The sequence below is a fragment of the Pteronotus mesoamericanus genome, unplaced genomic scaffold (assembly GCF_021234165.1).
Source record: "Pteronotus mesoamericanus isolate MK-2021 breed Mesoamerican mustached bat unplaced genomic scaffold, CSHL_Meso_final contig_101, whole genome shotgun sequence".
NCBI lineage: Eukaryota > Metazoa > Chordata > Mammalia > Chiroptera > Mormoopidae > Pteronotus > Pteronotus mesoamericanus.
In genome coordinates, this window is record NW_026555001.1 from 15,159,138 (window position 1) to 15,172,586 (window position 13,449).

Sequence of the window (13,449 nt, forward strand, 5' to 3'; positions counted from 1 at the left end):
AGTAGATTTTTATTACAGCAGCAACTGAGGCGAATCGAATGGCCCCCTGGGCCACCACTGCAGCACCACCCTTCTCTCCCGCCCCTCCACGCCGGCGGGGCTGTAGAACTCGGCTCCCCTCGCGCCCGTGGGCCTCCTCCCCACACAGGCGGGCAGGCGCCGGCAGGTCAGCCGCTAGCCCCCCACTGGAAGGCGGCTGCTGAGAAGGCCCAGGCCCACGTCTGTGCAAAACAAGTAAACAAAGTGCAGAGGGGAGGGAGAGAAGGGGCAGGGCGAGGGTGGTGCTCACAACCGGGGAGCCCCGCAGCCCTCCTAAATAATACAGGAGAGAAGGAGCTTCACAGGGTAATACTGACTGGGGGGAGGGGCAGGAAGGCTGCGGCACGCTGGCGACAACCACAGCTCAAATCAGGGGCCTGGCCCGACTAAGCTCTAAGAGGAGACGGTGACAGCGGCTGGGTTGAGGGTGCTGTTCCTGGCGAAGTTGAACTTGTTCAGGGTCTCCTCTAGCAGGCAAGTCAGCCGGCTCTGGTCGGCCTGGTGGGGGAACGCTCGGTGAGGCGCGCGAGGGCACGACAGGCCGCCGCGCACGCACGGAGGGCAGGGCGGGCGGCTCACCTCGCTAATGAAGCCCAGCTGCACCAGCTCCGCCGCCAACTCGGGGATGTTCTCATCTGACAGAGAAACAGGAGAGCGTGAGTGCAGGGTGGGCGTGGGGGCGCACAGCCCCTCCAATAGCCCCAGCCGGGTTACCCTGGCTGGGAAAAAATGATGCAAGCAGAACCGTCAGATCCGCCCTTAAACTTTAGGGGCTGATACATTCACTGTATGTGAGTCAGTATGTTACTATCTTGGCACCTTCCCCACCCCTGAGTATGTCCCTCACAGATAAGGCTCAGACTCTCCATCCTCGGAGGGAAAGGAGAGACTCACTTGGCATCAGGTCACAGCTCAGGTGCCGGTTCAGTTTGTCCTCCAGCTTCAGCAGAAGCGTCAGCTGGAGAATAGGATAGTCAGAAAATGAGGTGCCTCTCCCCCCCACTCTGGCCACCCAACCCTATGCAACCCTGGCCCAAGCCTTACGTGGTGTTTGACTCCCTCCTCCACTGACTCAATGTTGCATTGCATCAGCACCACCTAGAGAGAGGGGACAGAGAGGATTACCAGAGTAGGGACCACTACGTGGCACAGGTGCCAGGGAGCAGGAACACATTCTTTTCTGTAAAGGACAAAGCCTTGAGATGTCCTCTTCTCCCTTCCACCATGACCATACCAACATCCACACCCACACAGCCCCACCTTGCGGGTCTCCACCTCAGCGGGTTCAGGTGTTGGAGTCTTGACGGAGGGGGGAACCACAGGTGATGTCACCTCCTCCTGCTGTGGCTGCTGGTGCCGGGGCAGCCCAAAGGCTGTCAGGGGGTAGATCCCATTCCTAAAGGGAGATTAGGCAAGTCACACGGGCTCTTACGAATGTCCCACCCCTGCTTCCTCAAGAAAGCCCTCTCACTCTTCTCACCTGACATCTTCCAGGAATTTGTCCAATTCCAGAGCTGGTGACTGAGAGTACCTGGAGGAGAGAAGAGAGAAGATGGAAGGAAGGAAACTGGCAAAATAGTAGATTGAACCACTCCCCGAGAAGAGACAGTTGACAGAATCCTCAGGATGGTAGTGACCAATCTGTCCCTTTCAGACCCCCCTGAGTTAGTTACTCACAAAGTCTGAACTGGTTCTCTTCCTGGTCCTGCAGGGATTTCAGCCAATACAGCACTGGTATCCATGTTTTTGGTGATTTCTTCCAGCGCATTCTCTGGGATCATGTCTGGAGTGTATGATGGAATGGGAAGTTATGCAGGGATAGTAATATTAATGTCATAAAAGGCACAGAGGTCCTGGGGATTAAAAATCCCTTCAGAAGTGAAAGAGGAAATGCAGCAGGCCAGTGACAGTTACAAGGCTCCAGACAGGAAGAAAATTCCTAGGAGGGCCAAGAGGACTCACGTTGGTGTCCCACAATGCAGTGGGCAGCCAGGAGTTTGAGCGAGGGCACTTCAAACAGTGCTGGGTGGAACAGAAGTTCTCTGGCCGTTGGCCTGCGAGCAGGCTCAGACTGCAGGCACTTCTGAATGAACTCCTGGAAGAGGGATCAGGGAAGTGGAGCAGGCATTTGGCAAGCAACCCCCACTGTGTTCATCTTTCTCTCTCATTATACTTAGCACAGAGCTTTGTGCATATCAGTCCTCAGCACTAGCTGAGGGAACAAGTTGCTAAATGTTATCTGAAAACCGTAAGGTATTATATAAATAAAAGGCATCATTCACTGTCCTTCTGGTTTTAATTTTCTGTTCTTCAACCACAAGCATTCTCTTTCCTTTACTGTTCAAACATTTCCTTATTTTCTACCTTTCTGCTTTATTAGCCCATTCACTGCCTGCCTACCTTTGCCAGCCCTCACCAAATTCATCTCTTCCTAAGCGTATCCACTGTGGTCAGTAACACCTACCATTTCTTTATTTCCCAAGGCTAGTACCACAATTTCCTTTCTCCACGACAATCGTTTTTTAAATGCACTGGATTTCCCTAGCGTCTTCTAAATCACCCCTTTCCCACCTCCACAGGTCCCATGATAATTAACCTTCTTTCCTCCTTTTGATCTTGAAGGTCCACAGGTGATATACCTAATCCTTCTCTTGAACACCCCATCCCAACACTGAACTGTAAACTTACTCCACACTAGCCTCAAGACGTCCCCCCCAGTCTTCCTTCATTTTTCTCCCTTTCACAATTAATCTCATGAGTTACAAACTACCTTTGTTTGGATACTCCTCTCCTGACTCTACTGCAGTCTACCTACTAACTCATAACCCTTAGATCCTTTAAATCTTAGCTTATTACTTAATGTCATTTTCCCTAACTAAAACTACAGCTGACCCTTGAACGACAGGAGTTTGAACTGCACGGGTCTACTAATACATTTTTTCCCCCCAATAAATGCCTATACCGTTTTCAATGGGTGGTTGCAGGGTAGGGGCGACAGTGCGTATTGATCTATGCTATTTTACGCAGAGGACTTGAGCATCCGGAGTTTGGTATCAGCAGGGGGTCCTGGAACCAATCCCCTGTGGATACTGAGGGACGACTCAAGTTTTTGGAGAGCCATACACAGATTTTTGACTGCACAGAGGGGTCTGACAACCCCCGCCCCCTGGAATAGCTCAAGGGTGAACTCTGTGTGCGTATATCCTCAAATGACTGATTTAATTCAAACTAATTGATTTATTTAAAAATATCAAGATGGATGCCTGAGAGTGTATACCAATTACCTGAGTTACCCATCAAATTAGTTAACCTCCATGTAGATAGACCTAAATTAACACATAATCTTTAATCCCAATATTACCCATCTTAACCCCCGAATCTGTGTAAGTAGGTACCACGTACAGAAATGTTAACTCCTTTTTTTTTTTTTTAAATCCTCACCAGAGGATATATTTACTGATTTGAGAGAGAGAAACGGAAAGAGAAACACTGATGTGAGAAAGAAACAGCTATCAATTGCCTGCCATACGCACCCCAACTGGGGATCGAACCTGCAACCACGGTATGTGCCCTGACCAGAGATCAAACCCACAACCTTTTGGTGCATAGGATGGCACTCCAACTAAATAAGCCACCCGGCCAGGGCAATTGTTCACTGCTTTTGCTAGTCCATTCTGCTTTATGTTCTCTTCCTCTTACAAGAGAGCATGGTCCCAGCAGATAGAAAGAAAGAAAAACTTAAGACATTTCAAAGTCTGTTAAGGAGCAGTGAGCCTGCTAATTCTTACCCTCTGTAATGGGTCTTCTAGAAGCTGGATGGCACTGCTGATAGCTTCCTGTGGCACATATGAGGACTCTCCATTGCCCTGAATCTCCAGCACTGCCATCTACAGTGAGGGGGAATAAAAAGTAGAGAGCTAAGAACCTCAGAGTTCCCACAACCACTCCCTCAAGACCAGTACCTTACTTGTGCTCCCTCCACTTCCCCCTTCCATCTTCTAATATGATCCCCCTTCCAGCACCACCGACCCTCCGCCCTGTGGTTTCCTCACCTCTAGTGCACACATGCCGAAGGAGTAGATGTCCACTGCTGTTGTCACATTAGTGACTTCTAAGGAAAACAGAGAAGGCTTAGGTGAGTCAGAGGACAGGAGCAGGGCATGGCAGAAATGCCTTTAAAAAACTTTTTGTAAACATGTAGAGAAGGACTAGCCTTTCAGTTATGTTACTTCTGTGGAAACCTGGGGTGAGGAAGAGGGCAGAAAAACTGGGATGCCTCACCTCCATACTCTGGTGCAAAGAAGTGTAGATTCTTCTGCTCCTCCCGACAAGTCTTCACATGATTGTTGATAGTGTCAGGAGCCACTGGGAGTAGGGGAGATACCCACAATCTGACCACCTTCGACAAAGCAGTCACACTCCAGAGAGGCCCCCAAAAACCAAATTTTCTGCTGAAGTCTCTAACCCTCAACAGGCACAAACCCTGTCTCATCAACTATAGACTCAACAGGAGCACCACCTACCTCCCCTTTCTCAGGGCTACCACTATTCACAGAAGGCCCCTAATTCAACAGCAGCAAAGGTGCCACACTAAACAGGTACACGGGGGCTTTGGGCTAGTTAAGGAGCCAGACAAGCTAAGGAAAACTTTCACTTGTGACCTGTTCATCTTCCCCCTAAATCCAGGCACATCTAATCCCTGATCACAGGAAAATGTTTGACCTAGTTTTCTTCCAACCTGCAAACAGCATATGGTAACAGGCAGCCCTTCCTAATCTAGGACAATTTGAGACTTCAGAAGCTTGGATGAAAGATAAGGATACAACCAAGCATACAGCCTCCTTCTTGCCCACCTCTGCTGATTAAAACGCAGAAATAGCTCAAAGTTGAACCAATATCCTTGAATCAGTTCTACTTTTAATCCACCAAAAATTTTAGACCCTTGCTCTATCCCCTTACCCCTCAACATTGCCTGCCACAGGGCTGAACGAGGAACAAGGGCCAGGCCCAATGTGGACTCACTCGAATCATAAACAATGACTACAAATCACAGAGAGTTTGGGAGCACAGTATGATTTAGGGAACCAGCCTGATGATGAGAGGGAATAAGAATCCAGGATGTAAGTGGCCAGCCAGGCAGAATCCACATGAAACAAGCAGGTTATGGAAGGGCAAGCACGCTGGTAGGGCAGAAGCCACGCAGGCACAATTAGGCAGGGGAGGTAAGGCAACAGGGCTTGCTCCCACGACTGCATGCACTGGGCAGCCGCAAAGGGGAGCAGAGGGAGCACAAACAGAGCCCCACATGGGGCAGAGGGAGCTCTCACCATTAGCAAAAATCCTATGAAAGACTGTTGGGAACAGAGCAGCCCGTAAGCGGGAGGGAGGAAAACAGAGAAAAGTTGTGAGCGATGGAGCAGCCAAGCCCCAGACAAATGGCCACACAAACACCACACAGACACGGCACACGGAGATGTTAGACACTGCACACAGATACACAGCAAATGAAAGCACTCACAGCAGGCACGGCCTAGGACCTCCTTTGGTAGGGTCCGGCCCCAGAGGCTCAAGTTAGTCCTTACACCCATCACTTGCCCTTTCCCAACCTCCTATCAAGATCTTTTGTATTTACCCATTACCCTCCAAAAAGGTACATGATTAGACCCTACACCCTTTCCACTAATTGACTGGCTCTCCCTATGAATCACCCCTAGAAAAGTCCTTTCTCTCACCATCAGCCCACACCTCAGAATTGTGCTCTGTTCTCCCCAACGCCTTTCATCTTACCCCCGGGGTTCCCAAAATCCCGAGGCTCCCCTGCCCAGAACCTCTCCCTCCCCTCACCAGAGCCAATCTTGATGAGTCCGTTGTGCTGGATGAAGATGGTGTCACAGGTCAGGTTCCCATGGATGATGGGGGGGTCACAGGAGTGCAGGTAGCTGTGGGGGCACTGGGCTGTTAGAGGGGCCACTGGGAAATTAAGGGCAGGGGGAACCCAAGGGTTAAGAGGAGCAAGGGCCTGGTGGTCTGCTGCTCGTCACCGCAAAAATAATCCCCACACTCCAAATCTCCATTATGCCTGATGAGTTAAACAGCTAGATAAGCACTAGGAGAAAGAGTCGGGAGACAGTATCATAGTTAGGGCATTAGGATGGACTCTTTAAAAGACCCATGGGGGCCTAGTCTCGACAGGATACGACTCAAAGAAAGTGGGGTGAGGCAGCAAAGAACAGCAGAATAGTGTTCGGAAATCTGTTTGGAGGAACTAAATCAGGCGAGACGGGAAAGACACTAACCAGATCCTACTTACCTTAGGGCAGAGAGGATTTGCGTGCACCAGCGCTTCCAAGCCTGGCAGAGAGAGTGATCACAGCTCAACAGGAATCCCCTCTCTACCCCTCTTCACGGGTCCCTCCATCCCTTCCTGGTCATCTTCATAATTAACATAACCTTTTTCAAACCCCCAAACCAGCTTAAAATGTGGCTCTCTCTCCATACCTTTTCATTCATAGTCTTGTGGTTCTTTTTGGTCTTCTTCAAAAATTGCTTAAGACTGCCAGATGACATGTATTCTGTGATAAAAATGACCTGGAGAGGCAAAGCACACAAGTAAGGGCTTATGGTAAAACTGACCCCCTACCTGGTGACATCTGCACCGTACATATATTAAATTTCAAAGCTTGGACATTTTTGTTTTTGTTTTTTAACGGTCTCTCCTTTTGTTGTTAGTACCACTTCCTTAGATTTAAGGACAGTAACAACTATTGAGCTATGGGAAGGAGGAAACAAAAGTTTACTCATTCCTGCCCTGTTTATAACCAGACTAAAGGCATAGGTGGTTGTCAAGCACCTACTCTCATCGCCACATCAGATGATTCCAGTTCTGTTTCAAGACAATCTTGTTTTAATGTCTGGATGTAAAAGGAACAATAAATGTAGCTAATCTCTTTGCAGTAAGCTCAGGAAAAAAAGTTCTTACCCTGGCCTTGTTCTCTTTAATGTCAGCCCAATACTTGTGAAACTTAACAATGTTGAGATGTTCCAACTGAATCAGATTATCAAACACAGCGCGGACCTTTTCCTGGGAGCGGGGAAGACGGTGGGATTACAGGGTTAGGAATCATTGTAATCCTGAAAAACCATTCCCTATCCCTCTCCAGAAATGATCTAACCCCAACATACTCTCCTCAGTCAGCTTCCCAACACCAAGTCCTCTCTCACAGCAGCATTCTAACACCCCACAGGCCGCATCGCCTCACCATCACCTACCTCCTGCAGCTTGTAGTTCTTGCGTTCAGAGAATTGTACCTCATTCCACACAACCTCTACGCCCTCCTCTGTATCCATGGCCAGGTATGCGCTGTCAATACCTGGTACATTCCGCTGATTCACCTGAGAAGAAATTAAAATGAAAGGTAATTAAAGTTACCTCATGAACCCTCAATTTTAATGCTCTACACGATCATCTTCTCCTAGGCTCTGACTTAAAGTTTGGTCTGTCCCTTTTAGAATTTGCCCCTCTATTTCTCACCCCTTAGAATTTACTCTCCATCTCCTTACCTCTTCTCGCCTCTTCTGCCAGCGCCCACAGGGTGATTCTTCCAAGATCTCAGACTCATCTTCACTTTCTTCTTCTTCCTCTGGGGAAGCAGCTGAGGTCGTGGAAGTAACGGGAGGTGACACTGACGTCAGGCCAGGAGCTGAGGATGAAGATTCTACTTTTGGGTCTGAGCCACTGCTGAGTACTGTCTGGGACTCTCCTTCCGACATGCTGGAACAAACACTCAGGCCTGCATTGGTTGGGGCAAGGACGGAGAAAGAAGGCAGGAAGGGTCAGGATAGATCTATAAAGAGTTAATCCTAGAAACCTCACCTGGGATTAAAAAGGAAATAAAGCACATCTCCTTTGTTTCCTTAAAATCCAAAAACAGAAATAGTCCTGTCTGAACACTGACACATTAACCACTCTCCTAGTCTAGAGAAGGGAAGCTATTTTGGTTGAAGATGATCCACCCAAGAGTGGCAAACTCAAGATTTATGGCATTATAAGCCACCCTTAGTGAAGTCCAAATGAACAGCAAAATGAGCGGCCCCATTTCTTCTCAGCAAATATTCACCCGGTAGCCTTCCCTTTGAATCCTTATCTACCCCCATTTGCCCTGGGCTCAAGAACTAAGCTACAAGCTACATGGGCACTGTTCAGAACAGATGACTCCAGACCCCAAAATGTTCCACTAACCCAGCCTGAACGCTGGACCTGTAGCACTCTTGGCCCAGTGTATCCCCCTGAAACCCCCAGCTGACTTATTCCACTAGAACTAACCTTGGCATTCACTATCCATCCCTCCTCCACACAGCAAGTGCCTGCCAGTCAACAGTGAGGACACCCTTGGGCCAGGTGACTGGGAGTGGTTAGTGACTTCATCCCTGGTGACCTCACCTTCCCTGTGATGTGAGTGTGGCAAATGAGTATTGGTTAAAAACATTTTTTTCTCATTCGCTCATTCAACAAATGTTTATTAAGCACTTACTGTGAGCCAAGCACTGGGCTAGATGCTTGAGATACAGTAGTGAATAAAATAAAAAAGATGCCCACACTCATGGAGCCACGGATTTAAGGCAGCTGTAAGACTAAGCTTCCAGCTTTTATTTCATTCACGTAGCTCAAAGGCACTATCCCCTGGAGCACTGGATCTGACACATGTACTCTTTGAAGTACAAGTAACTCAAGATACATCATTCAGCCTACCATGGCTCAAAGGCACCATCCCATGGAGCACTGGGTCAAGCATAGAGTACCCCTTTCAAGTACCAATAGTCATAGGAACAAATACTAAAGTACTATACAGTATAACTTTTTTTTTAGGGGCATGGTTACTTGAACAGAAAGAATTCTCAAGAGCTAACAGTCATTAACTTGTCCAGACAGTCATAGGACAACCAATAGAATGTTATGCCATTTCTCTGAGAACAAATGCTGTGAAGGAATTGGAACCTGTGTGTGTGGACTCAAGGGTGTGCTCTCCAGAATGAAAATGATATCCTGGAAAATATAGTTGTTTCTCTAAGACAGTTCAGAATACAGAAGCCTGTGGTCAACACCAATCTTTTGAAAAACCCTCCTTTCTAGAACTCTAGGATGCCCCCTTCTGCCCATCTCTGCCCCCAGCCTACACCATGTTTAACTCAAGTCAGGAGACTTTTATTAGATGACATTATAATAAGTACCAGAGGGTACTTATAAAGCACTACAAAGAAAATCTGGCAAGATCGTCTTTCCCTATGTTATTTGCTAGGGTCTTGACTATCATAAATTTTATTCAACCAGTCAGGAAAGCTACAATTTCCATGTGTTAGTAATCCACCAGAAAATGAGTTAAGATAATTTTCCTTCTTCTTCCCCTGAAAAGTAGCTAAGGAAATAGCAATAATGTTCATATGGGTCTACTTTCTAGAGCAGCTCTATTTTTAGAATGCATCCTGAATACAAACAGCAAAGTAAAACTTCCAGCTAGATTTCAAAAGGAAACTCTAGTGGAATTCTAATACTGGAAGCCTGTAGCCAATGTACTCTAAAGAAACCTCTGGATCCAGGACACAGACAATTAATCCACAGTAGAGGACCACCAGAAAAGCCAAACTTCCGTCAACCATAGGGATGCCCTTGGAATTGCTTGTCATCTCTCTTCCCAATCTTTCCCGAATAGGCAAAAATAAAGGCAATGCCCAAGATGCGCCCGTACTCTGCCTACTGACGAAGCAATCTTGCAACACTGGGAGTTTTGTCCAGGATGGTTCAGAGGTTTAAATAGACCACATATGTAAAAGGCCATTTACGCCCCTAAAGAGAATCTTCACGCCGCCTCCAGCCACCCCGAGATGCACAGTGTGTTCACTTCTGAGCAATGTAGGTGCATCGTCCTGCAAAGTTTTTGTCCGAGATTTGCATTTCTTCGACTGCAGTCCCTCTGCATTGCCACTCCTCGGCAACAGTTCGCATTCGCAGGCCACAGGCCTCTCGGCTGCGCTCACCGGGATCGGACTAAAGAGGGCCTCCGAGACCTACAGGACTGCGCGGTCAGATACACAACAAGCTCAAGGGAGGAATTTCACACTCCAACAGGTCGCCCTGCCAGGTGTCGGCAAGTGAATGCCGGCCCCGCAGGCAGGCCAGGGGAGCAAGAGCGGCCACCTCATCACAGGAGGGCCCAGCGGCGCAGCCAGAGGCGCAGGCCACGCCCCCGCGCCGTCGGCGCGCCGACCCCGCGAGCAGGCGCGGCCCCGACGCTGCGCTTCCGCAGGCCTCCGGGCCCGCCTCTCACCATCTCTGGGTGGACACGAAAGCCAGGACCTCGCGCCCCGCACCGGCAGAATTCCGGGCCGCCGTCGCCCCCACTCTGGGGAGGTAGCGGATGGCCCGGCAGTGACTGTGGGGCCCAGACCCGGCCCCTCGTCTCCGGCGGGCCGGGCCTGGGCCGCGGAGCAAGCAGGGCCGCCTCCAGACACCCGCCTACCGAGATCCCACCGCCCCAGGCCGCGAAGGCCGATACTTCCATCCTTTCGCCGGACCCTTCTTTCCCCCTCATTCTCCTCGACGCTCACCTCCCGACGCGGCTTCCCGCAGCCTACGCTTCAGCTCAGGTTCCGGGACCGCAGATGAGAGAGACTCCCTCACAGCTGCGCTCCGCAGCGCAACCGAACTGTGGGCCCCGCCCTCTAGGCGTCCAGACCAACAGATGGGCGGTACCGCACTGCCGTTGGGTTTCCATTGGACAAGGGGGCCGGGGGGCGGTGCCCCAGATAGACTGTCGCTCGCTGGGATCGTCTTCAACCTGGTCTCCTCCCCTTGAGCTTGTCCCGCGGAGACCTCTGCGAGTATTCGGTATTTTCGGTCTCAACTGGAGCTCTTCTCTCCGTCCACTCCAGGTGCTCCTGATGATTCCGCTGGGCGAAAGGAAGGCCCTCTCCCTGTTCTTGAAGGCGCCATGACAGTTTTTGTCCGACTGAAAGACAAAAGGAGCCAAAGACGTAGCTTCAATCCAAGAGGAGCGCCCACCCACTTTCATTATTTGGGGGCGAGACTGCGCAAAGCACCAGTATTCAGCAAACTAAAAAAACAAACCCCCAAAACCCGAACTCGTTAACACTGAAAATTAATAGTTGATACTTCGTGATTGCATAGCACTGATATTTGCCAAAACTTTGCAAAAGGTTTTCACAGACATTATCTCATTTGATACTCAAATATCATTCAATGAGATATGACAGAGGCAAAAAAAAAAAAAAAAAAAAACTGAAAGGCATTAGGCTATTTACCGAAAGTTGTTAAGAGCCAAATCTAGAATCCAAAACAGACTCATCAAGTAATGCTCCCTTGAAAAGATGTTTGGAAAGAGTTTTGATTGAGAGGAAGAGGAAAGAAAAGATTTTGGGTGAGCCCGTTGATCTGCGAAAACTAAACACGGAGCCTAAAGGATAGAACTTCACTCTGCCATTAGACACGTATTATGGAGGGAGAAGGATAAACCCATCATCAGAACTCGAGAATGTCATAATCACCAGATTTCACTGTCCTGAAGTGGAATCCCTAATCCTGTTTAACTGAGAGAAAAAAAAGGATATCTAGCAAAAGCCTCTCGTTTTCTCATCTCTTCACCTCAAAACACTTATTTTAAAACCTATCTTTCATCCTTCCTTGATTCTTTTACCTTTGAAAGAGAAGGCTCAAACACTCTTAGAAATCCAATGAAAGTTACGGACCTTGTTTTGGATTTTTTAAAAAATGCGTTTTACCCACCAAAGTTAGCATATAATTTCAGAGAGTTGAGATTAAAAATCTTTGTTCTAGCCCTGGCTGGAATAGCTCACTTGGTTAGTGTCATCAAGATACGCCAACATTGCCTGTTCAATCGCTGGTCAGGACACATATAAAAACCAACCAATAAATGCATAAACAAGTGAAACAACAAATCGATGTTTCTCTCTCTGTCCCTTTCTCTGTCTCTCTAAAAAATCAATCAAAAATTATTTTTAAAATATCTAAAAATAATCCTAATCCCTATCCTTGGAGACTGTCCCAATCTCAAAGAAAGTATGTTCCTCCTCTCTAGAGTAACTTTTTCTCCCTGTGAGTTCCAAAGCAATTGGAACACCTGGTCCGTGTGTAAAACACCCATTAAATATCAGTTGATATTATCCTTATAGTTTCCCATTCTTTCTCTGTGGGCCAAAGCATTATCACCCTTTCCCTTTCAGCTCTCTCTTTTTAAATATAGAGAGGACCCATTGGCATCCCCAAGCTGTCATTTTATTTTACACCTTTCATTCATGTTTAAAATGTTCAAACAGTGCTCTCTCTCCCCTCCTGGGAGCCGCTTGGGCATTTCCTGTCCCCTTTTTCTTTCCCCCAATCGTGTTACCTTTACCTTTCTCTCTCCTAAGCTCCAAGGGCCCCTTCTTTTGCCTCTGTAACTTGTTCCCTGAGCCCATTTCTTTTACAGCTCATTTCTTCGACCTCTGTGGCTTTCTAAATAAACTTTCTCTTATAGTCCTCGTTCACCGAAATAATTAAGACTTTGATGTATATTTCTCCAAGTTTCCTTTTCTATGTATATATTAATATATCCATATACAATTCAAATAAAAGTGAACGTACACATACTACATTATCTACTCCAATTTACTCTTTTCACTTGTTTCCATGGAAGCACATATAGCACTATTTTAATTTTTTTAACTACTATGGAGTATTCCATTGTCCAAATATGCCCATGTTTAATTAATGGCCATTGGAGTTGGGAATAACTCCAAAATGGATATTGGATATTGGAGTTATTCCCAACACATTATTATACATAAAGCTGCAATGAACATCCTGCTACATACATCTTTGTCTAATTGTGAAAATTATTTTTATGCATTCTTGAAAGTGAAATTGCTTGCTCTATCAAAGGCTAAGAATATTTTAATTTGAATAGATATTGCTAAGTACTCTTCAAATGTGTATCAAGTGATAATACCACCAAGAGTATGTTACAGTTCCTGCTCGTCAACATCCTTATCAACATTGGGAATTATCAATCTTTTCAATTTTGGTGATAAAGTTTAAAAAACTCTGCTGTTTTAATTTGCATGTATTTATTTTTTGTTTTAGTTTATTGTTGTTTTCTTTTTGTTACTTTTCTTGAATTAATTTGCATATATTTAATTAGGAATGAGGTTAAACACCTTTTAACCTTTTTTAGAGCAGTTTTAATTTTACAACAAAATTGAGAGGAAGGCAGAGATTTCTTATACTCTCCCTGCCACCACATATCCATAGCCTTCCCCAATATCAACATCTCTAACAAGAATGATGTATGTATTTTTTAAATACTGAAAAAGTTAACAGTTTACTATAATTTATTTTAT

The 13,449-nt window shown here is 47.0% G+C and overlaps 1 protein-coding gene across 1 annotated transcript; it reads right to left on the reverse strand.

Moving 5' to 3' along the window:
• Positions 1-12: 12 nt before the first annotated feature.
• On the reverse strand, positions 13-10,751 carry NRBP1 (nuclear receptor binding protein 1). The gene is made up of 18 exons (XM_054568605.1): positions 10,642-10,751; positions 7,600-7,829; positions 7,309-7,431; positions 7,019-7,120; positions 6,538-6,627; positions 6,350-6,390; positions 5,884-5,978; positions 4,321-4,404; positions 4,092-4,150; positions 3,828-3,926; positions 2,002-2,134; positions 1,717-1,822; positions 1,520-1,570; positions 1,300-1,435; positions 1,084-1,137; positions 934-997; positions 619-674; positions 13-537 (listed from the first exon to the last, which is right to left on the reverse strand). Exons 2-18 carry the CDS (start codon positions 7,807-7,809, stop codon positions 433-435), a joined length of 1,608 nt encoding a protein of 535 aa, XP_054424580.1. The 5' UTR covers positions 7,810-7,829; positions 10,642-10,751; the 3' UTR covers positions 13-432.
• Between the last annotated feature and the right edge of the window lie 2,698 nt (positions 10,752-13,449).